Source organism: Bactrocera dorsalis, chromosome 3 (assembly GCF_023373825.1).
Source record: "Bactrocera dorsalis isolate Fly_Bdor chromosome 3, ASM2337382v1, whole genome shotgun sequence".
NCBI lineage: Eukaryota > Metazoa > Arthropoda > Insecta > Diptera > Tephritidae > Bactrocera > Bactrocera dorsalis.
The window spans coordinates 49060271-49084704 of NC_064305.1; the positions used below are offsets into that span (position 1 = coordinate 49060271).

A 24434-nucleotide genomic window follows, 5' to 3' on the forward strand; every position below is an offset into this window, starting at 1 on the left:
TGTAAATGCTAGTTTCCGGACCAAATTTCTAATGTATTGAAGTTTTGGTTGCCTTGATTGGGTTATAAATTTTTTAATGATGTCTAGACGTATTGGCATGTTTCCAAAATGTGAATTTATCGAACATTTATAAAAATCGGTGTACGTTCTTCACTAAGCAGGGTTTCTATTTCCGCTTCCATTTCTTTCTTTCCTTTACGAAATTTGTCGAGAGTAAGTCGACATGAGGTATGTGTCAAATAAATTTGTGAAATATTTCTTTTTTTTTTAATATTCAGATATTATTAATTATCATTATTTAAATTTTTCAGTTCACTAAAGTTGCAAAAAAGGCTTGCAGCCTCTGTCATGCGATGTGGCAAAAAAAAGGTTTGGCTGGACCCTAATGAAATCAACGAAATTGCCAACACTAATTCCCGTAAGTATAGAATCACATTAAATATAAAATTAAGTAATTGTATGGTATCATAATTTAGGTCAAAATATCCGTAAACTAATCAAGGATGGTTTGATTATTAAAAAACCCGTTGTCGTGCATTCACGATACCGCGTACGTAAGAACACAGAAGCTCGTCGTAAGGGCAGACATTGCGGATTCGGTAAACGAAAGGGTACTGCAAATGCTCGAATGCCAACCAAATTTTTGTGGATGCAGCGTCAACGTGTATTGAGACGTTTACTTAAAAAATATAGAGACAACAAGAAAATAGATCGGCACTTATATCATGATTTGTACATGAAGTGCAAAGGTAATGTCTTTAAAAACAAACGTGTCTTAATGGAATACATTCATAAGAAGAAGGCGGAGAAACAACGTAGCAAAATGCTTGCAGATCAAGCAGAGGCTAGAAGGCATAAAGTACGTGAAGCAAGAAAACGCCGCGAGGAAAGAATTGCAGCCAAAAAGCTAGAACTTTCCAAGTTGCACGCTAAGGAAGACGAAGTAGCTGCACAAACTGCAACAACTGGACCAAAAAAATAATAAATTTGTATGCTGAAGAAGTGTATAATTAAATATTTCAATTAAATAAGTTGGTCTTTTTTGGTGATTTTTTATAAATTGTTTTCGTGTCAAATTCTGGCATCCGTTGCAATATAAATTTCTTAAATTACATACAAATAGAAGATTTGGAATTATACCGATATATTAAATTATCAGAAAATTTTAAGTGAAAACTTCAGACTTTTGCAGAACAGTAAGGAAGACATTAGTTTATACTGAACTTTTAGCTTTGGGTTAATAAATAGTTTATACACAGACATTTGCAGGCAATGTCAAACTTTGTACGTTAGTTGTGAAATCAGTCTTTTGTTAAATAGATTTAAAGATGATTCATATTGGTAATTCTAAATCTGAAATAAGAATTTATTACAACATACCAGGATGACAAAAGGAATTTCGGATGCTGTTTGTCCGATCGTACAAGCTGTAAATAAATTGAAATTTTAAATACCATAATGAAATATTAAAATAAAAAGGGCTCTGTAATAAAAAAAAATATGGCTATGTGAACCAAATTAGTTGAAGATGTGCCCTAATGGCATCTGCCAAGAGAATGTGAAAATTGATCAAATTAAACCACCCATCTTAAAATTCATGAAACAAAAGAGGCTCGGAGTCAGGCCCGTAGCCAGCTTTTCATTTCGGGGAGGGCTGAAGTAAAAACATATATAAACTTTAAATTTTCTGTTTATTAAAAAAAAACAATATAAATTCATATACATATTACTTAAATTATTTGGTAGTTGTAACTTAAATAAGTAATATTTTTCTTTTCTTCTTGCTTGCCATATTATTAATTACTTCATCTGGATCTATTTTAATATCCCAGTGCACTGCAATAACAGCAAGTGCACTCAGCCGCTCATTGCCCATCACAGTGCGTGGTAAAGTTTTTATTCTTTTTAAGGTTGAAGAAGTTCTTTCGAAGGAAGCGGTCCTCACTGGAAGAGTTGGTAAAATTGTAAGCAGGTAGTGAATATTTTTAAAATACGTTACATAGCAATGTTGCAGTAATTTCAACACTTCTATGGTTGGATCTATTGTTGATAAGCTGGCACACCACAACCGATACTCTGATTTTAATGCTGTCATTGATATTTGCTCCTCGAAGTAAATAGTTAAATTTTTTAATTCTTCGGCATTATCAATTGCAGCAAAACCTGGGAGTAGAATTTGAAATGACGAGAGTACGAGGGCTGTCCGATAAATAACCGACCCAACCATGATGCACGCGACTTTTTCAATTTTATTTTTCTACATAGTCTCCTTGTAACTCCACACGCTTCTCCCAGCGATGCTCCCATCTCTGCAACCCTTCCAAATAGTACTTGGCGTCTTTGTCTGCAAAATACGAGTTCACGAAAGAGATTGCCTCCTCATTTGACGAAAATCTCTGGCCGCCGAGCGCAGTTTTAAGTTGAGGAAACAAAAAAAAGTCGCTTGGTGCTAGATCCGGTGAATAAGGTGGATGGTCAAGCAGTTCGAACCGCAATTCGTGGATTTTCGCCATGGCGACTGTTGAGGTGTGAGATGGTGCGTTGTCTTGGTGGAACAAGACTTTCTTTTTTTGCAAATGCGGCCGATTTTTCAAAATTTCTTCCTTTAGCTTGTCTAATAATGATGCGTAGTATGCTCCTGTTATAGTTTTTCCTTTTTCAAGATAGTCGATAAAAATAATTCCATGGCTGTCCCAAAAAACACTCGCCATCACTTTCCCAGCCGAATACACAACTTTAGGTTTTTTTGGGGCTGGTTCCCCTTTTCAATCCACTGTTTAGATTGGATTTTTGTTTCGGGCGTATAATGATGAATCCAAGTTTCGTCTACAGTTATCAATCGGCGCCAAAACTCGGTCTTATTGCCTCTAAACTGAGCCAACAGAGCGCTGGAAATGTTCATGCGCGCACGTTTGTGGTCTAGCGTAAGCAAACGCGGCACCCAACGCGCGGACAGCTTTCTCATGCCAAAATCTTGGTTTAATATGTGACAAAAAGTTTCTTTTGACATCTTCATAATCTCAGCTATTTCCCTAACTTTAATCCGGCGGTCGTCTAGTACCAATTGATGAACTTTAGCGATGTTATCGTTAGTGGTTACAGTTTTTGGACGCCCAGGACGTTCATCATCTTCCAAGCTCCTGCGACCATGTTTAAATTCAGCTGCCCAAAATTTTACGGTGGTAAACGATGGTGCAGAGTCACCATACACAGAGTCCAACTTTCATCTTTGATTTGTGAAGGCGTATTGCCTTTCAAAAATAAAAATTTAATTACAGCTCGATATTCAATTTTTTCCATTTTGGGGAAATCACCGAAATAGACTCACAAAAACGACTGTCAACAGATAATTGCGCAAGATAAATTTCTGAAATTTTGGCGAGTAGCTATTATAATATGCACAATTTGAAGTAGAAACTTTTTTTCAGATGTGCCGCTAGCTTCACGTTGAGGTCGCTTATTTATCGGACAGCCCTCGTATATCCTCATTCACTAATAAACGTTCTGTCATGTTTTGAATCAGAGCATCAACGCATGGAATAAATATTGTAACTCTGAAGTGGCTTTCAGGGGTTGTGCAAGGTGGATTAGCACTAGTAGTTTGACGCGAAGTCACTCTAGGCACTACAAGATCTATGTCATAAAGATTTTTAGACATTTGTGATGCTGTTTGGAAAATATCGTTGAAAAAACCATCCGCTGTTTCTCTTATCTGGTGCAGAGTTCTTATTAATTCTTTGGCTCGGTTCATTGCTGATACAAAATCCATAGATTTTTCTTGGAGTTGCACAGACAGTGGCAGCGTTAAGCTGAACAATTGCTCACAGACTCACAGACAATGGACTAAGCAAAAAATTGCTTTTCTCTACCGCTGCTAAGAAGGCTGATGCTTTAGACGAAATGGACCATGTCTTACTCGAAATTATTTCCAAACTTAGTACAATGAATTTGAAAAGCTCCACAAAGCTTATAATGCTTTCATGCCTTTCTATAAACCTTGTTTCACAAAGGCGAACAAGTCGTCTTTTTTTGCTTTCTGGTGCGTGCTTCTGTATAACGTCCTGGAAAGTTGTGTTTGCATTTGATTGGTTTCTAAATAAATTTGCTATTTCACTGACAATACTAAGGCAGTTCCGTATTGAAGGTAATGACATAGTATTAGAAAGCGCAAGGTTCAATCGGTGACTAGCGCAATGAACATATCGTGCTTTTGGATACAGTTGTCTTATCCTGGTTTGCACTCCACTTAAATGCCCTGATATGTTTGCTGCTCCGTCATATCCCTGGCCAACCAACTTCGCCATATCAAGATGGAGATCTGTACAACGCTTAAGTATGACTTTTGATAAGTTTTCAGTCACCGTCTAGTGTAGTTGCGTACGACTGTTATAGGTTTGAGCTGAGTTGTGTATAAGAGTTTCAAAAGATTCAGTCAGTGATAAATCTTTTTTATTTGCGATTTATTTAAAAAATTTCCTTATTTCGGGGGGGGCTTCAGCCCTCTAGCCCCCCCCCTGGCTACGTGCCTGCTCGGAGTATATACATACGAGGGCTGTCCGATAAATAACCGACCAAACCATCATGCACGCGACTTTTTCACAATTTTTTTTTTTTATTTTTCTACATAGACTCCTTGTAACTCCACACACTTCTCCCAGCGATGCTCCCATCTCTGCAACCCTTCCAAATAGTACTTGGCGTCTTTGTCTGCAAAATACGAGTTCACGAAAGAGATTGCCTCCTCATTTGACGAAAATCTCTGTCCGCCGAGCGCAGTTTTAAGTTGAAACAAAAAAAAGTCGCTTGGTGCTAGATCCGGTGAATAAGGTGGATGGTCAAGCAGTTCGAACCGCAATTCGGGGATTTTTGCCATGGCGACTGTTGAGGTGTGAGATGGTGCGTTGTCTTGGTGGAACAAGACTTTCTTTTTTTGCAAATGTGGCCGATTTTTCGAAATTTCTTCCTTTAGCTTGTACAATAATGATGCGTAGTATGCTCCTGTTATAGTTTTTCCTTTTTCAAGATAGTCGATAAAATAATTCCATGGCTGTCCCAAAAAACACTCGCTATCACTTTCCCAGCCGAATACACAGCTTTAGGTTTTTTTGGGGCTGGTTCCCTCTTTTCAATCCACTGTTTAGATTGGTTTTTTGTTTCGGGCGTATAATGATGAATCCAAGTTTCGTCTACAGTTATCAATCGGCGCCAAAACTCGGTCTTATTGCCTCTAAACTGAGCCAACAGAGCGCTGGAAATGTTCATGCGCGCACGTTTGTGGTCTAGCGTAAGCAAACGCGGCACCCAACGCGCGGACAGCTTTCTCATGCCCAAATCTTGGTTTAATATGTGACAAACAGTTTCTTTTGACATCTTCATAATCTCAGCTATTTCCCTAACTTTAATCCGGCGGTCGTCAAGTCCCAATTGATGAACTTTAGCGATGTTATCGTTAGTGGTTACAGTTTTTGGACGCCCAGGACGTTCATAATCTTCCAAGCTCCTGCGACCACGTTTAAATTCAGCTGCCCAAAATTTTACGGTGGTAAACGATGGTGCAGAGTCACCATACACAGAGTCCAACTCATCTTTGATTTGTGAAAGCGTATTGCCTTTCAAAAATAAAAATTTAATTACAGCTCGATATTCAATTTTTTCCATTTTGGGGAAATCACCGAAATAGACTCACAAAAACGACTGTCAACAGATAATTGCGCAAGATAAATTTCTGAAATTTTGGCGAGTAGCTATTATAATATGCACAATTTGAAGTAGAAACTTTTTTTTCAGATGTGCCGCTAGCTTCACGTTGAGGTCGGTTATTTATCAGACAGCCCTCGTACTACATATGTGCTTAATATAAAAATTTCAAAATTCGATTTGGCTTTATACATCGAACAGTATGTCCTTAACTACGCCATACCAATATAGCCGCAGCTTCGCTCTGGGATCTGTAGTAGGTTAAACTCCTTATTCAGAGTATACCCTGACTTATGAAATATATGTCCAGCATTTGAAGGTACCGTTGAAAAGAGGAAGTCCTTCTGATTAAAAAAAATATACAGGGTTATAGGTACCGCAAACGCTTAGTTTACGGGATATTCGACCTTGAAGTTCAAAAAATCCCAAAATTCGAACATTTCATGAAGCTATTTCACCACATTAAACACACTTTACTCATAAACTATAAACTTTTAAATAAACCCACATTTTACTCTTCTAGCAGATTTTTTACCTAAGAAATCTTTATTTTAAAAATTACATTTTACACTCGTAGTGAACATCATTTGTGTGCTAAAAATTACGACGAAATGGAGCGCTGCCATGTGATAATAAGGAAATTCCCTGAAATTTCTTTTTTTTCCAAAAACTATCCATTCATATGGACATGTTCTTTTCTTAATTTAATAAACAAATAAGGAATATTAAATATGTATATTGTCACATAAAATACAAAACAACGTATTACCAAAAATAAATGGAAATCGCTGACAGATATAATAACCAAAATTTAATAATTTTATAACGAAACCTCAATATCTGTTTTTATTTTTAACGCAGAAAGTACTTCAGTCACCCGGGGTATTTGCTCGACCAGGCTTATTTTTTTTAGAGCGCTGTCGAAGGCCGCCAACGCAGAAGAAATACTATGCAAAAGTATTTCGGTCATCCCGGGTATTCGCTCGGCTAGGGTTATTTTTTTAATGCGCGGCCGAAGGCCGCCAACACAGAAAGGAGTACTACGCAAAAGTATTTCAGTCACCCCGGGTATTCGCTCGTAATGTTATAATATTATCACACGATTTTACTAATCTGTGTTTATTAAATATAAATCACATATTCACCCTTATCACGCATTTCGACTTGGATTGAAATTTTCTCCGTTCGGCGACTTTGGTATCATGCGGTCCGTTCCCGTTCAGTTCAACTTCGAAATTTACAATTCTGCCAATTCATGCATTTCGATCGTAGCTCCGTTATGCTAAGTTGCAATTTTGTTGGCGAAGAACTTTTTGTGTTTTTATTTTGCTGCGAAAATTTTATTATTTGCGTGATTTTTTTTTTAATTTTCTAAAAATGTAAGTAAAACTTGTATTTAAAAGTTGTAAAACACACGATATTTCCAGTTTTAGTGATGTATTTTGATATGCTTTCAGGTCAAAAACAACAACACCAGAGCAATATGGAAAATTGACAGATATGATGGAGAGTAAGCTATATATAGCCAAAGGTTTCCACCAGCGTCCTAAGGAAGATGTGCAGGCTTTTTGGAAAGAGGTAGCATCAAATTTACTTGCCGTCGTTTCTTCCGCAAACGTATCTAGGACATACTTGAATGCGTCCTTATTCAGACGAAAGTTTTTTTTAATCTAAATAAGGGCGCTGATTTGTGCCCACGTCCCGACGGAAGAGAAGGACGATGGGACCAACGATGCCTTTTATGAGTGCTTGGAGCGCACTTATGTGAGATGCCCCCGTCACGATGTTAAAAGCGACTTCAACGCCAGGGTGGGCAAAGAAGGTATCTTTGGTACTACGGTCGGTAAATTCAGCCTCCACGACGAAACATCCCCAAATGGGTTGAGGCTGATCGACTTCGCCGGGGCCCAAAATATGGTTATCTGTAGTACTAGATTCCAGCGTTAGAAGATCCATCAAGCTACCTGGCTGTCTCCGGATCGAAACACTACCAACCAGATCGATCATGTTGTGATAGACGGAAGACACGTCTGAAGTGTTTTAGATGTGCGTGCGCTCCGAGGTCCTAACATCGACTAGGACCACTATATTGTTGCAGCCAAAATTCGCACCCGCCTCTGTGCAGCAAAAAACGCACGCCAACAAACAAAAGGAAGGTTCGACGTCGAGAAGCTGCAATCACAACAGACAGCCGAACGTTTTTCTACTCGGCTTGCACTCCTGCTCTCTGAGAGCACTCATCAACAACTCGGTATAAGGGAACTGTGGGACGGCATTTCAAACTCCTTACGTACAGCTGCATCCGAAACCATTGGTTTTCGGAAAGTGCAAAAGAACAGCTGGTACGACGAGGAGCGCCGTGTCGCAGCGGAGAGAAAACAGGCTGCCTACCTCGCAACGTTACGATCGACCACAACACGTGCGGGATGGGATAGACACCGAGAGTTGAAGAGGGAAGCGAGACGCATTTGCAGACAGAAGAAGAAAGAGGCCGAAATGCGTGAGTACGAACAGTTGGATAAGCTGGCCGACAGGGGTAATGCTCGAAAATTCTACAAAAAGATGCGGCGGCTTACAGAAGGTTTCAAGACCGGAGAATACTCCTGTAGAACCCCCCAAGGTGATCTAGTTACCGATGCCCAGAGCATACTTAAATTATGGAGGGAACACTTCTCCAACCTGCTGAATGGCAGTGATAGCACAACGACGGGAGAAGCCGAACCCGATTCCCCAATCGATGACGATGGAGCAGACTTTCCATTACCCGGCCATGAAGAAGTTCGAATAGCAATTGCCCGCCTGAAAAACAACAAAGCGGCAGGGGCCGATGGATTGCCGGCCGAGCTATTCAAACACGGCGGCGAAGAACTGATAAGGAGCATGCATCAACTTCTTTGTAAAATATGGTCGGACGAAAGCATGCCCAACGATTGGAATTTAAGTGTGCTATGCCCAATCCATAAAAAAGGAGACCCCACAATCTGCGCCAACTACCGTAGGATAAGCCTCCTCAATATCGCATACAAGGTTCTGTCGAGCGTATTGTGTGAAAGATTAAAGCCCACCGTCAACCAACTGATTGGACCTTATCAGTGTGGCTTCAGACCTGGTAAATCAACAACCGACCAGATATTCACCATGCGCAAATCTTGGAAAAGACCCGTGAAAGGAGAATCGACACACACCACCTATTTGTCGATTTCAAAGCTGCTTTCGACAGCACGAAAAGGAGCTCCCTTTATGCCGCGATGTCTGAATTTGGTATCCCCGCAAAACTAATACGCGAAAAGCTCCGTCAGGATCGGGAAGGACCTCTCCGAGCCGTTCGATACCAAACGAGGTTTCAGACAAGGTGATTCCCTATCGTGCGACTATTTCAACCTGCTTCTGGAGAAAATAGTTCGGGCTGCAGAACTCAACAGAGAAGGAACCATCTTCTATAAGAGTGTACAACTGCTGGCGTATGCCGATGATATTGATTTCATCGGCCTCAACACCCGCGCCGTTAGTTCTGCTTTCTCCAGACTGGACAAGGAAGCAAAAGAAATGGGTCTGGCAGTGAGCGAGGGCAAGACGAAATATCTCCTGTCATCAAACAAACAGTCGTCGCACTCGCGACTTGGCACTCACGTCACTGTTGACAGTCATAACTTTGAAGTTGTAGATAATTTCGTCTATCTTGGAACCAGCGTAAACACCACCAACAATGTCAGCCTAGAAATCCAACGCAGGATAACTCTTGCCAACAGGTGCTACTTCGGACTAAGTAGGCAATTGAGAAGCAAAGTCCTCTCTCGACAAACAAAAACCAAACTCTATAAGTCGCTCATAATTCCCGTCCTGCTATATGGTGCAGAGGCCTGGACGATGTCAACAACAGATGAGTCGACGTTGCGAGTTTTCGAGAGAAAAATTCTGCGAAAGATTTATGGTCCTTTGCGCGTTGGCCACGGCGAATATCGCATTCGATGGAACGATGAGCTGTACGAGATATACGACGTGATTGACATAGTCCAGCGAATTAAAAGACAGCGGCTACGCTGGCTAGGTCATGTTGTCCGAATGGACGAAAACACTCCAGCTCTGAAAGTATTCGACGCAGTACCCGCCGCGGGAAGCAGAGGAAGAGGAAGACCTCCACTCCGTTGGAAGGACCAAGTGGAGAAGGACCTGGCCTCGCTTGGAATATCCAATTGGCGCCACGTAGCGAAAAGAAGAAACGACTGGCGCGCTGTTGTTGACTCGGCTATAATCGCATAAGCGGTGTCTACGCCAATTAAGAAGAAGAAGTAAACAAATTGTAAGAAAAATGTCTACTTTCACGTGCAATTACTTACAGCCCGTCATTCATCTGGAAGGGATCGCACATATCTCGTAATCTTCTCCTTTCAATTCTCACACCAGCATTCTGAGATGCGCTGCTCTCCTCCTCAACCAGTAATATCGCCGCGGATAAAGATTCCATAGTAACGTTTAATAAAAATAATAACAATATAAAAATTTTACTTTTATTTATTTTCTTTGAACAGCAGTAATTTCTGTATTTTTGCTTTGTTATGTTCCACTTTCACATATTTCAAAACAAACAGCTGATTTCGAAAGAGTTATAGCTCTTCCTCTTCTTCTTTCAATCGAATCGCAACGCATGATACCTAATTTCGACTCCGGCGGAGCGTAGAGCGGGAATGTAATCGAAATGCATGATAGGGGTGATTATTCATATTATATACTTATATACGTATGTATAATATGTATATGGAAAAGTATTCACATATTCAATTTTAGCTTGAAAAATCTTCTTTATAGTTTTTTTTTATAGTTAATAAAGAAAAACGAATCACTCGAAAGTACAAACAAAGAAAACGCTGAAAAATCCTTCACTTTTGGTTTTTAAGGTGTGGCAATGCTGGTTTTCCTCGTAAATATAAGCACTCTAAACTTTTCAGCCGTAAATTTGACAAGTGATTTTTAAATTACTTATTTCAAAGCTTAGAGTGTATATTTGAATATACATAGTAAAAACCGTGAAAAAATTAGTGAAACATGGAGAAATAACATGTGTTCCTAGTGCAAATTTTTAAACGTGAATATTTTAAAGAATATTAGTTATTTTTATATTATTTTTGGATATTCCTCCTCTGGAGAAGCTCCCCTATCCGTACATACCCCATTTATAGCGGCCATACACAGGCACACATGTGCGTTCGATCGGTATGTGTAAACATGCGGTTTACTCGTGTATGGGCTTGTTCGCGTACCGATCCATGTTCGCGAAAATGTTTGATTTTTTACGATCGGTGCGCGAGCATGTTTATCGTGTATGGCGTTGTGAGCGCACAAAATCTCATTTCTCTCGTGTCGCCGAGCAGTGAAGATCGCGGACAATTGCAAGTGTTAAGGGGAGAGACTGCTTTAGAGGCATCAAAAAATCGATTTTTTTCTAGGATTTTTTTGGGAGGGAAAGAAATAATTGATTCAAGCGAAATTTCTAGGCTTTATAGTCATATATTCGAACATCTTTCACAAATTTTTTGAATACGAAATCTTTGATATTCTGCCTTTAGGAAGCAATTACCCGATGCATCTCGCATATACATTTATCAGGAACAAAAAATTCAAAGAGATTCATGTTTTTTAATAACTTATCTTCTAGTTAAACTAAGAAAATTCCAAAAAAAATTTACTTTATTTTGTTTAAAAATATGTTCAAACTTGACTTTTCCTAGTTTTTTTTAGTTTAAATAGAAGATAATTTTATGCCAAAGATAATAAACTTTGCCCAATTCCAACTTTGCCCGCCAATTAAAATAATCGTAAAAATAAAAAACCGAGAAATCGCGCTTTTCGCTTTTTTCCCAAGGGCTCATGTATGTATCTGTTTGACGCTCGGACACTATTTCCCTTCTAGCTTCGACAATATTTAGAGTTCCAATCTATAACTTTGTTTGTTAGATAATTTTTAAAGAGATTTAAGCGATTGTTTGAAGCTTCTAAAGCAGGCTCTCCCCTTAATAAAGATTTCGTATCTGAATTTATTGATCTTATAAAAAATTAATTCGCAATTTGGCAAACGAAAAGTGATAAATATAAAAATAATATTGAGAAAAATAAAAGTTGGAATAACTTATTAACGAAATACAAAGAAATAGATAAAAGTGCCACATTAGAAATAAATTCGAAGAAATGTTCCGCTTGCCTGTCGCACATGTTAACTGTGTGAAGAACGAACGCAAAATGGATTTGTGTGTCGTGTATGGGCAAACGAATTCACACCGATCGAACGGACATGTGTGCCCGTCTATGTCCTCTTTTATACGGAAATTCGTTTTTTTACCCCTCCGCCAAAGTAATTGGAATCGTGCCAACATAAGTACATCTGTACCAGAGGCCTGCACGATTAAGGTAGGCATCGTACGATTACGTTACTAAGTAACACTTCTGACGATTACCACGATGCGAAGGTAACATTGCGCATCGGCATCGCGGCATCGTGGTATCGTACGATTACTATCTGGTATCGTCAATGGCAAATGAAACGCTATAGTCTTACATGATGTTAATTCGTTGCTGGCTCGACAACGACTGAACGATAGAGCAGAGCCACTCAAAATAATGCGCAATTTATTTACCAACGCATACAATCACACATTTGATATCTGCTAGCGTATGATTGTGTGCGCGCGCTTGCTTAGTACACTGAGTGAAATCGTGCTATTTGGTTATTTTGTTATTAAAAATTTAGAAAAAAATAAAAAAATATGGTTTTTGATTAAAAAAGCAATTAAGAACAACAATAATTTTAAGTTAATTTTTTTAACTTTCCATGATTTTTTCCATATCGACGTCAAGATCGTAAGTTTTGATTCTCATTAAGTCCTCTATATGCTTATTCGAAACTGAATTCCTGTATTTCGAGTGTATTTTTGACGCTGGCAGAATTAGCGTCATAGCGTACATGCTTCGACTGCATTTGCTTGCCTATACTCCGAGTATAGGCATGAAAAATTTTGAGCGGCTCTGCGATATAGCGTAAGCGTACGTGTGAAGTTAGTTTCCACAATTGTTCTAAGAAATGCCGACCACTGGTAACATGTTAGTAATCGGCGATGCCCGCGATGCCGATACCCTCGATGCCGATGCCCACGATGCCAAAGTACCGTTACGTAGCGTGTACACGCCGCATCGGCATCGCCGCTTGCTAACATGTTACTTTTTTAATTACTCGTGCAGGACTCTGATATGTACATACAGTACTTTTCGGATATAAGCCTCCCGGTTAAAAGATTTCCCCGCTTATAAGGAAATAAAAGCAGGTCACAAAAAATTGCACATAAGCAATATACAGAAAAATCCCCGGTTAATGTGTTCCCCGTTTAAAAGGTTTACCCGCTTATAACATTGAAAATGTGCGAGCCCTTTAAAGAAATACGTACAAAAATCCCCGGATATAAAAAAGAAAAATCTGGCTACACTTATTTGATTTTTTTCTTTTTTTGCGGTATGGCAATCTGTAAAAACATATGTTTGTTGATTAATGGCGGCAAATGTAAAATTTTTGGCAAAAGTGTAAGTGAAATAATTTTTAAGTTTGCAAAATTTAGTAGCGTTTATTTTTTTACAGGATGGCTGGTAACAAAAGAAAGACGCTTTCCATAAAGGAGAAACTTAAAGTTATCGCTGAAAGTAAAACCATATCAAAACCTGAACTGTGTTCCAAATATGGGTGCTCTTCAAGTACACTAAATAAAATTTTAAGAAACGCAGGCGAAATTGCTAACAAATCGTCCACGCGCAAATTGTCTGCAAAAAGAATGAGGCAAGGTAAAGAAGCCCAGGTGGAGCAGGCGTTAATGATATGGTTTAATCAACTGAGATCCTCTGGAGCAGTAATCTCTTCAAACTTAATGCTGGAAAAAGCCAAGCAGCTTGCAGTGAAGCTAAAAAAAGATTTTACGCCAACGCAAGGATGGCTCTGGCGATTACAGAAGCGCAATGGCATTCAGTTAAGAAATATTCACGGTGAAGAACGCTCCACTGATAAGGAAAATGCAGAAATATTTCTGAGCACAACTCTTCCACATATTATAGCGAACTATGATCAGGTGAATATTTTCAATGCAGACGAAAGTGCCTTGTTCTTTAAAGCATTGCCGCAAAAAACGCTTACACATAAGGGACAAACAGTGAAAGGGTTCAAGACCTCTAAGGACCGGCTAACGCTTCTTTTTATTTGCAATGCCACGGGAGAATTTAAGGAAGTCATTGTCATTGGAAAGTCAAAGAGTCCGCGATGCTTTAAAAATAAAGTTTTGCCATTAAAGTATTACTCTAACAAGAAAGCGTGGATGACGCAGGAGATTTGGGGTAAAGTTTTAAATAAGTTGGATACACAAATGAGAGAACAGAATCGAAAAATTGTTCTGCTGGTTGACAATGCGGCTTGTCATAAGATTTCTGACACTTTGACAAACATTAACCTTCAGTTTTTGCCACCAAATACAACTGCAATAACTCAGCCTCTGGATCAAGGAATTATCCACTGTTTTAAGGCGTACTATAGGCAAAGTATTATTCGGAAACAGGTTGCTGCAATTGAACGCGGACAAACAGTGGCTGAATTTGAAAAATCACTCAATATATTTCAAGTTATTCATATGATTAAACATAGCTTTTGGATGGTGAAACCTGAATCAATTCAAAACTGTTTCAAAAAGGTACGTTCGTTAAAATTTCACAATTTTTGCTTATTATATTCATTAATTTTTTTTATTATTTTTTTGATAGGCAAAATTTATAACTACACCCACGGATCAGCAATTTGAAGATACAAGTGCTGAAGTAGAAAAAATCGTTAAGAGCCTGGCAGGTGCAAATACACAAAGCTCATTTGAAACATATATTGTATGTGATGACGACATTGTGTGCTATGGCAATTGGACTGATGAGGAAATTGTCAGTTCCATTGTTGATACAGAAGCAGATCCACTGCAAATTGATAACGACGGGTCTGAAGATGAAGAGGAGACTGAGGAAGTGTTAAAAACAGCGTCACTTGCAGAAGTTCTGCATTGTATTCACAGCCTCAGAGCCCACTTCCTGCCAAAAAATAAATACATTGCTGAATTAGAAAGCATGGAAGGAGACATTCTCCATAATGAGATGTCTTTCCAAACTAAAATAACAAATTGGTTTTTTAAACGTAATTTTTAAGACTTCTTTTTTCAAAATAATGTAATTTTTTAAGACTTCGTTCTGTGCAAAATTTTTTCAAGCATGGTCGACAAAGATCTCATTTGCTCCTTACATTTTTATGTTTTGTTTTTTACATGAATATTACTTTTGTTTTTTTCTTTTCACTATGTAGTGATGAATACATACACATGTATGTATACTAAAGTACTTTTAAAAAGTATCTAATAAATATTTACATATTCGTAGCTTAAAAAAGTAGTTGTTTCATATGTGCATTTTTATATAAGCTTCAAAAGGTACATAAAGCGGGACTTTCATATAAGCCCCAAAAGTGCTTTTAACCGGGGTTTTCATATAAGACTTCCCCGGATAAAGTGTTCCAATTTTGAGCATTTCGCTCGGCTCTTATATCCGAAAAATACTGTATATACAATTTCCACGACAGTCGGAATAGACCCCGATTTTTATCCATCCAAAGACTGTCAACTCGAAAGATTTCTATCGTAACAACAAAAATAATAGGGGTATTCAACCCAGCTTTGTTAATTCGTTAGTCGTTACTCGGTAGTTTTTTAGGTGGGTTTTGTTTTTGTAAAATTAACAGATTATCGTTTACCGAGTAACGAAGAACAAAACTGGCAAGCATGATAGTTTTTTCGTTCCTTGGTCATGCATAAGATGATACGAAACTCTTTGATGCGAAAGAGAGCTGTCAAAACTCACATTTTTTATAACATTTGCCAATGATGCCACTGCTTAAAAGTATTAGATGGGGTATTTTTTAAATAATTTTTGGGTATTTCGCATTTTTCACACAACTATATAAATAAACATAAGAAAGCAAAACAATTCACAAAAAATATCACAATTTGTATGCTAGTACTAATAAGTACGCAGATAAGTAATTATATTTTTTATATTTAATGTAACAATTGAAAATAATAAATAACAGAAATACGAAACAATTCATAAAAAATTGTCACATATTCAAGAGAAATGTATTCAATACATGTATATACTTATATACTACACCACACATGCCTTTACTTTTGGGATTTTCGATAAATTATGCAAAACACTAAATTAAACACTTTGAAAATGCATATATAAATGCTAAAATGCAAAATCAATAATTAATTTACATAAACATTTATTTTACCAAAATATGTTCGCACAGTTCAATAAAATTTCATTTCACACTAATTTTGTCAGGTAATTATAGCTGTTTACTTCTGGTGTCCCGCTTTTTCTGAAATTAGCTGATAGAAATTCCCTCATCTCCATCGCTGTCAAATAATCAGGGAACGCGTTTGAGAAAAAAATGAGAGCCAATGCGAGAGATTCGTATCATATTATCCATGACTTGGTAGCATCACTCAACTGTTTTGCGTTGTTGCCTCGAAAGTTAACTTAATTGATTGCGAAAAAATACATTTACTGTCAACTACAAATTATTTGTTGACAAATTTTTCAAAAGTAAGTATTTAATATAATTGAATCAGCTGTTTGAAACAAAATTTACACCCACTACTGATGTACAGCAAAAAGTATGTTCACAGTTAGGGGCCATCCATAAATTACGTCACACGAATTTAAAAAACCGATTTCACAAAACCTTCTCTAGTTCGAATCATGTTTTCAAAGATCGGTAATTCAGTAAGCTTGTGAACGTCAGTGGCATGAGTCTGCATTGGAAGATGAATGTTTTCCACTACGAATAGCTACATATGTAGGCCCCGAGTACGTTACAGTTTCAGGTGATCCTTCACCATCTTTTTTAATTAGAATTCCCTCATACACCGATGGAATAAGCTTATGTTTTTCAGCGACGACAAAATCATGATCTGGCAATTGAACACGGTAATCAAGGTGCATTAATATTGGCGCTTGAGCATTTGCTGCTGTAATGCCTAAAGGTACACGTGCCTTATCATCCATTGATAAAAAAAATACTTGGTCTGGACCTAAAATTGAAGCCACAGATTCGAGATTTCGTATAGTAGCTGTACAAAATTTTCCATTCTTATGCTTTAGTGCAGTGTAGAGTCTGGCTTACACAACTTGACTGGAACAGTGACGACGTGTCTTTTATCTTCCTCTGTATTAGCTTTCTTGGGAAGAAGTCTCAAATATAATCCTGACCGACTAATAGTATAACCTTGCTTAGATAGTTCAGCTTGTAAGTCATCTAGTGTTTTACAACATCTTATAACTTCAGTGCGACGTCTGATGATCGACGACCACCAAAGAGTGCAATTGATTTTATTACATCAAGTAAACCGGATTGATTTTCTTCTACTCTAGGCCGACCAACAGCATTTCGAAGTTTTAAAGCAGTTGCTAATTCAGGTTATATTTACTCAATTCTAAAAGTTTTTCTTTTTTAGAATCACGGTTTTTTTTTGGCGTTCCGCTGCACCAATTTTTCTCTTCAATGCAGTCTTTTCTGCTTCAATATCTTTTTTTAATGACATTATTTTTTTCGTAGCATCATCTGTTCCTATACCGGCATCGCGTGCAAGTACTAAACTATTAAGCTCAGATTCAAGTACAATAATTCTATTCTTAGAAGCATATTGACTCGGTGTAGGTTTAGAAACTGTTTGAAGAGATTGACATCCTTTTAATTCAACCATAACATCTTTAGTTTCTTCTGATTCACTCTCTTCGATAATGTCCTAAAATTAAAAGTTAACATACTCGTATAATACATAAAAATTAACCAAGAACAAGACCTCGAAAAAACAAACACAAAAGATGTGGTAATCGTTTAATTTATAACTAACTAAGTTATACATGTCACACTGATTGAGTTTAATTATTTTAATAATAAATTTTAAACATACTTTACTTTCCTGTGGCTTTACAACTGCCAATAATTTTGACGAAGAAGAATTAAAAAAAAAAAAAAAACTCAAGAGAGTCGCTTTTTTCGTCAATTTTATTTGCAGTTCTTTGATTTTCGTTTCCGTTTCATCTTCAATATTATCACTATTTTTTAAATTTTACCATAAGATGTTAACCTCGTCTTGTATAATTTGTTTTTTCTTATCAGCATAAGCTGCACTGTAGGCATCAAATAATCTTCGGTACAGATTACCTAAATCAATTTTTTTGTTCATTTTGTAAGCACTTAAATAATTAAAAATACTACGTCTTCGAAATTTATGACTGTTACACGGCAGAAGACAATTGTCAAGTAAACAATGGGAACGAACAGAAGCGGCGCGAAGCATGTGCGACGGCACTTGTCAGTCTTGCAAACAACAACAAGCATGCACACGCAGCGGTAAAACCACGCCCCACAAACAATACAACGGGATAAACACGGATACGAAGAAATCAGACAAGCAGACGAAACAACAACAAGCATGCATACGCAGCGGTAAAACCACGCCACCGCCGGCAGAAGTAGCCGCGCGTGATCGGCGTGGTACAGAGCAACCAGTCATCTAGCACCCAGGAGCGCAGCCGAGCGGGAAATAATATTGCCCTAAATCAAGGATGGGCACATTTTTAGCCCGCAAAGTTAGCAAAGTGCGCACGGGGCTAGATGAGGGGAATATCAGTTTACGGAGAGAAGGGCATAAAAAGTTGGGAAAAGTTGCGAAAAAAATCAATTACATTCCTCCGTAACTTAATGTTCATCGCAGAGTGGTTGCGGCAATACTGACATTGTACACAAATTAAAGAGCGGAAGTTTACTTCATATCGGAATTGTACAGTTTTGTGAACAAAAAGAGGTAAACATAATTTGCAGGGTTTAGAGTTTCGCATGATGGGAAATTCTAATAACTGTTAGGAAAAAATATATAAGTTATACTTGTACCTAAAAACAATTTTATTTAATAAGAAAACAGCACATTTTAAAACTTCACAACACCTATATTTGTTCCTATTTTGTTCACACCACTGTGCATGTGATAGATCAGTTAATAGTGGTGATGCCAGTTGTAAAAATTCATTTTAGATACAATTGGGCAAACTTTTCTCAAGTTGTGGGCTTTTATACGTACATATGCATATCTGCATATATAAAAAATAAATAATATACTTGTGACCGTTATATTTACATATTGTGTTTAAACATATTGCAGTTCCATTTAATGAAAATGCTTATATAAATATATGATTTGTGATATTTTCAGTTTGGTTGTTTTATCAAAATCAAAGAATTGAGGTTTTTTTCTATAATTGTTTTGTTAAATTTTAAAAATCTAAGTTGCCTCTGGAAATGTATTAAAATAATAATATGCGCTATAGAAAGGGAACACATATTTTCAAAAATATAATGTTACAAAAGTAGTATTAAGTTGTATTTGTATTGCTATATGCATCCCTTATTATGAACAATAGCTGTAGGTATATGGAATAGCATTTGTCTTGTTGTAGAAGCTGTCTGCTTGTCGAAACAATAGACATCTGGCGACGCACTGTCTGCTTGTCTACTTAAACAAATGCTGAGTCTGGCGCCGCGGCTGTCTGCTTGCGTCTGGCGTCGTATAGTATTATGTTCTGGTAATTTCCAGACGCAATATTCTAGAAGGACACGTCGGCATCAGCGAGAAGTGCGTGGCTATATAAACCGTGGCAGCGCCAACGTAATCAATCAGTGCTAAGAGTAAACTGTTATAGTGTAGACAAGTTGTAAAATAAAGAGTTGTTGAATTGAATTAAACAGTTTTTGGTTTTATTCATCAATCCAGAGATACGAACCTAGCAAAGTAAACTAGCAAGCAGTAAAATCGTAACAATAAGAAATCATCAAATAAAAATATACAATATTTGCGCGGTATGGCATTATTGATTGAGAGTGGCTAAGCACACATACAGAATACAAACGCTAATAGCAGAAACATCTTCTCACTTCGCCGCGAGCGGCGTTCTCGATTTCATTCGAACAATGTTGCCATTGCTCAATACGCATATGTAGTTTTGTACACATCTAAGTTTTCAATTATAATTTTTCATAATATATAGTATCAAAACTGAAATCAAACTATCAAAACTAGTTTATATATTTGTAAATAATAGCATTCCATTCTGATTTTGAGTTATTTTAAGAAAATTTCAAATATATTGAAGACAATTTTTGTAATTACTACAGCACATCGAGCCTGGCAACCCTGTGGTGTGGGAGAGCAATCAGCTGAGTCGTTGGAAATTCTAGGATTGGAAGGTGGTAGAAGGGTTGTTGGGTAATTATTTACATTGCGCTCTCATAAGATTCATTTGGTCATATGTGTTTGAAGAAACAGTGGTACATAAACTGAAGTTATTATTGAAATTACTATTTATAAGGAAGTTTAAAGAAATAACCTGGTATGAAACTTTTTGCTTCGTAAATTATATATAAAATAAGAAGTAGGTTATCTGATTTAAATTTTGGTACATGGTACAATAATGCGTGGAGCTATAGCAAATGACATTAAACCAAACATATAATTTATTATTTCAAATAAACAAAATTAAATGCTGATATAAAGACATATTAAAAAAATGATTACTGAAATCAAAAATTTATTATACTTTTTGTTATTTGTCTTACATTTTATAAATTTATAGTAGTTACAAAGAAACTTAAAATTGTTAGGCAATTTTACTGTTATTACCCACAGTGCAACTTCCCATATATGCGTGCGCTCTCATTTGTAAACATGGTGTGGTAAAATACGTTGCTCTTACTTCCCTCTTCATGTTTGCCCGCGATGATCCCCTCACCTAGCCCTCAAAATGTGCACTCGTGCCCATATGCCCATCCCTGCCCTAAATTTTGAAATGTGATGTCACAAAGCTTTTTAAATTTGATCTTCGTAGACACCGCTTACGCAATTATAGCCGAGTTAACAATCGCCCACCAGTCGTTTCTTCTTTTCGCTACGTGGCGCCAATTGGATATTCCAAGCGAAGCCAGGTCCTTCTCCACTTGGTCCTTCCAACGGAGTGGAGGTCTTTCGCTTCCCCCGGCGGGTACTGCATCGAATACTTTCAGAGCTGGAGTGTTTTCATCCATCCGGACAACATGACCTAGCCAGCGTAGCCGCTGTCTTTTAATTCGCTGAACTATGTCAATGTCGTCGTATATCTCGTACAGCTATAGGGAATCGTCTTGTCTGAAATCTCGTTTGATATCGAACGGTTCGGAGAATTCCTTCGCGAGTTTACACAGCCGTATTAGTTTTGCGGGGATATCAAATTCAGACATCGCGACATAAAGGCAGCTCCTTTTCGTGCTGTCGAAAGCAGCTTTCAAATCCACGAAGAGGTGGTGTGTGCCGATTTTCTTTTCACGGGTCTTTTCCAAGATTTGGCGCATGGTGAAATCTGGTCGGTTTTTGATTTGCCAGGTTGAAAGCCACACTGATAAGGTCCAATCAGTTTGTTGACGGTGGGCTTTAATATTTCACACAATACGCTCGATAGAACCTTATATGCGATGTTAAGGAGGCTAATCCCACGGTAGTTGGCGCAGTTTGTGGGATCTACTTTTTTATGGATTGGGCATAGCACACTTAAGTTCCAATCGTTAGGCATGCTTTCGTCCGACCATATTTTGGAAAGAAGCTGATACATGCTCCTTATCAGTTCTTCGCCGCCGTGTTTGAATAGCTCGGCCGGCAATCCGTCGATTCCTGCCGCTTTGTTGTTCTTCAGGCGGGCAATTGCTATTCGAACTTCTTCATGGTCGCGCAGTGGAACGTCTGCTCCATCGTCATCGATTGGGCAATCGGGTTCGCCTTCACCTGGCGGTGTGCGTTCACTGCCATAAATTAAGTATACTCTGGGCATCGGTGACTAGATCACATTTGAGGGTTCTACAAGAGTATGCTCCGGTTTTGAAACCTTCTGTAAGCCGCCGCATTTTTTCGTAGAATTTTCGAGCATTACCCCTGTCGGCCAGCTTATCAAGCTCTTCGTACTCACGCATTTCGGCCTCTTTGTTTTTCTATCTGCAAATGCGTCTCGCTTCCCTCTTCAACTCTCAGTATCTATCCCATCCCGCACGTATAGTGGTTGATCGTAACGTTGCGAGGTAGGCAGCCTGTTTTCTCTCCTCTGCGACACGGCACTCCTCGTCGTACCAGCAGTTCTTTTGCACTTTCCGAAAACCAATGGTTTCGGTTGCAGCTGTACGTAAGGAGTTTAAAATGCCGTCCCACAGTTCCCTTATACCGAGTTGTTGATGAGTGCTCCCACAGAGCAGGAGTGCTAGTCGAGTAGAAAATCGTTCGGCTGTCTGTTGTGATTGCAGCTACTCGACTGAATTTACCGACCGTAGTGCCAAAGATACCTTCTTTACCGACCCTGGCGTTAAAGTCGCCAAGCACGATTTTGACATCATGGCGGGGGCATCTCTCATAAGTGCGCTCCAAGCACTCATAAAAGGCATCTTTGGTCACATCGTCCTTCTCTTCCGTCGAGCCGTGGGCGCATATCAGCGATATGTTGAAGAACCTCGTTTTGATGCGGATTGTGGCTAGACGTTCATTCACCGGACTGAATAATAGTACTTGGCGACGGAGTCTCTCTCCCACCACGAATCCGTACACCAAACTTGCGCTCCTTTATATGGCCACTGTAGTAAAAACCACAAGAACCTACTCGTATCTGTCCTTGTCCCGTCCATCGCATTTCTTGGACGGCGGTGATGTCAGCCTTTATTTTCACGAGGACATCAACCAGCTGGGCAGTGGCACCTTCCCAATTAAGGGACCGGACATTCCGGGTGCATGCATCATAGTCCTTAATTCGTTTGCCATGGTCGTCATCAAAAGGGGAGTCTCTATCCCTCTAACTCTCTATCAACTAACGAATTACCAAATTAACAGGCTTTGGTCTGAATACCCCTAATAAGTAGTAAGTTTTTAGCTAAATTAAGTGAATGTTGAATATATTATATTTAAATTACGAAAATATGTGAAGCCAGCCCGCGAATTACATTAACTCCCACTATATACTGAATATGTCAATCGGTATGAGAGTTATCTCCATAAATTTGTGTAGAAGCATGCCGTTTTCTGAATGTCTTGTTAGCAATCATCTGTCGGTTAAGATCTAGTTAACTTTACCGAAATAGTCTTGGCTAAGTTAACCATAACCACTGTAGAATTTTTGTTTTTTGTTAAACTATGCACCACAGAAAAAAAATAAGTTTCAAGTTGCTTTGTAGCAAGGAAATTTTTTGCAAACGACTCTAAGCGTAAATAGCAAGTCCAACTGAAACTTTAAACGAGTGTTTCTCAAAACTATTTCTTCCAATTGACTAGACTAATAATTTTAACAATTTTCATCCGATCGACTTCAAATTTTTAGAATATTTTTACTAAATTTTAGGACCAGTTAATCACGAAATTTACTGAAAATTTAAATTTTGTCTATATCTTTAGGTGGAGTAAACATTTCAGATTTCTCCTACGTATTTCTATGAGTCTTCTCATGTAGACCAACGACGTTCCAGGACGACAATTATAAATGCTAAATGTTTCGCCGATGCAAGATAAAACAAAAAAAAAACTATTAAAGGGACATCATATGATTTGTTTATTATAGTTAACAAAATCCCTAAAAAAAAGTTTCATTAGCGTTTCATTAATTTTGTAATTAAATAATTATATGAAAAAAATTAATTAATATTAATATAAAGTTTTATGAACGCCTGAAGGTATTTCCCGCTTTTGATCTTTGTTAACATAAATATTTGGTTACAACCGAACTTATTCTTCCTTACATTTTAATAGTTGTAACCTTTTTATTACTTATAATTATAAAATCAGATGTCTTTCTGTATCATTAAAAGTGAAACTGTCAAATACCTATGTAGGTCTTTATTTGGACAAAAGACTCACTTGAAAGACACATATAAAAGATAAATTGAAACAGCTTAAATTTAAAGCAAGAAAAATGTACTGGCTTTTAGGCCCGCGATCACAAGTTAGTCTTGAAAATAAATTTCGACTTTACAAGTTCATCCTTAAACCAGTAGGGACGTATGCGATGTACTTATGGGGTACGGCGAGTACATCCAACATTGAAATCCTCCAAAGATATCAATCTAAGACTTTAAGGAGCATTGTAAGAGCTCTTTGGTTTGTAAGCAACTTCGAAATCCACAAAGACTTAAATGTACATTTTGTTAAAGACGAAATCGGCAAAACATGTCGAAGATACCTTGATAGACTTTCTAATCATGAAAACTCACTGGCAATAAATCTACTGGACAACAGTATGGATGTTAGACGCTTAAAAAGAACTCACGTTTTGGACCTTCCAGAAATTTTTTAATTAGTTTCAAGAATATTTTTTTTTAGGAAATTATGTTAATGAAGAATACATTGATTAGTCTCAATGGAGCCCAATCAATCCTGTTAAGGTGGCTATATTTATAAAATTTGCTGATTGTCTTCAGATAGATTGCAAATAAAATATATAGTAAAATAAGAATAATTAACAAAAAAGATGCCGATATTCAAATCAAAAGAAATTTTAGAACTTATTTTTTATACTCTGAACAGGGTATATTAAGTTTGTCACGAAGTTTGTAACAC

The 24434-nt window shown here is 37.7% G+C and overlaps 5 protein-coding genes across 11 annotated transcripts in view; 4 read left to right on the plus strand and 1 right to left on the minus strand.

Moving 5' to 3' along the window:
- Positions 1–24434, plus strand: part of LOC125777132 (uncharacterized) — a 223663-nt gene that overhangs the window by 97165 nt on the left and 102064 nt on the right. The gene's annotated exons all lie outside the window — the stretch shown is intronic.
- The window catches only part of LOC125777124 (uncharacterized), a 172901-nt gene that overhangs the window by 22916 nt on the left and 125551 nt on the right, over positions 1–24434 (minus strand). The window lies entirely within an intron of this gene.
- LOC125777122 (uncharacterized) overlaps positions 1–24434 on the plus strand; it is a 358233-nt gene that overhangs the window by 5080 nt on the left and 328719 nt on the right. The gene's annotated exons all lie outside the window — the stretch shown is intronic.
- Positions 99–1031, plus strand: LOC105225899 (60S ribosomal protein L19). The gene is made up of 3 exons (XM_011204577.4): positions 99–228; positions 312–418; positions 477–1031. Exons 1-3 carry the CDS (start codon positions 224–226, stop codon positions 980–982), a joined length of 618 nt encoding a protein of 205 aa, XP_011202879.1. The 5' UTR covers positions 99–223; the 3' UTR covers positions 983–1031.
- LOC125777128 (tigger transposable element-derived protein 6-like) lies at positions 12936–14919 on the plus strand. Its single transcript, XM_049451333.1, has 3 exons — positions 12936–13263; positions 13319–14411; positions 14482–14919. Exons 1-3 carry the CDS (start codon positions 13232–13234, stop codon positions 14905–14907), a joined length of 1551 nt encoding a protein of 516 aa, XP_049307290.1. The 5' UTR covers positions 12936–13231; the 3' UTR covers positions 14908–14919.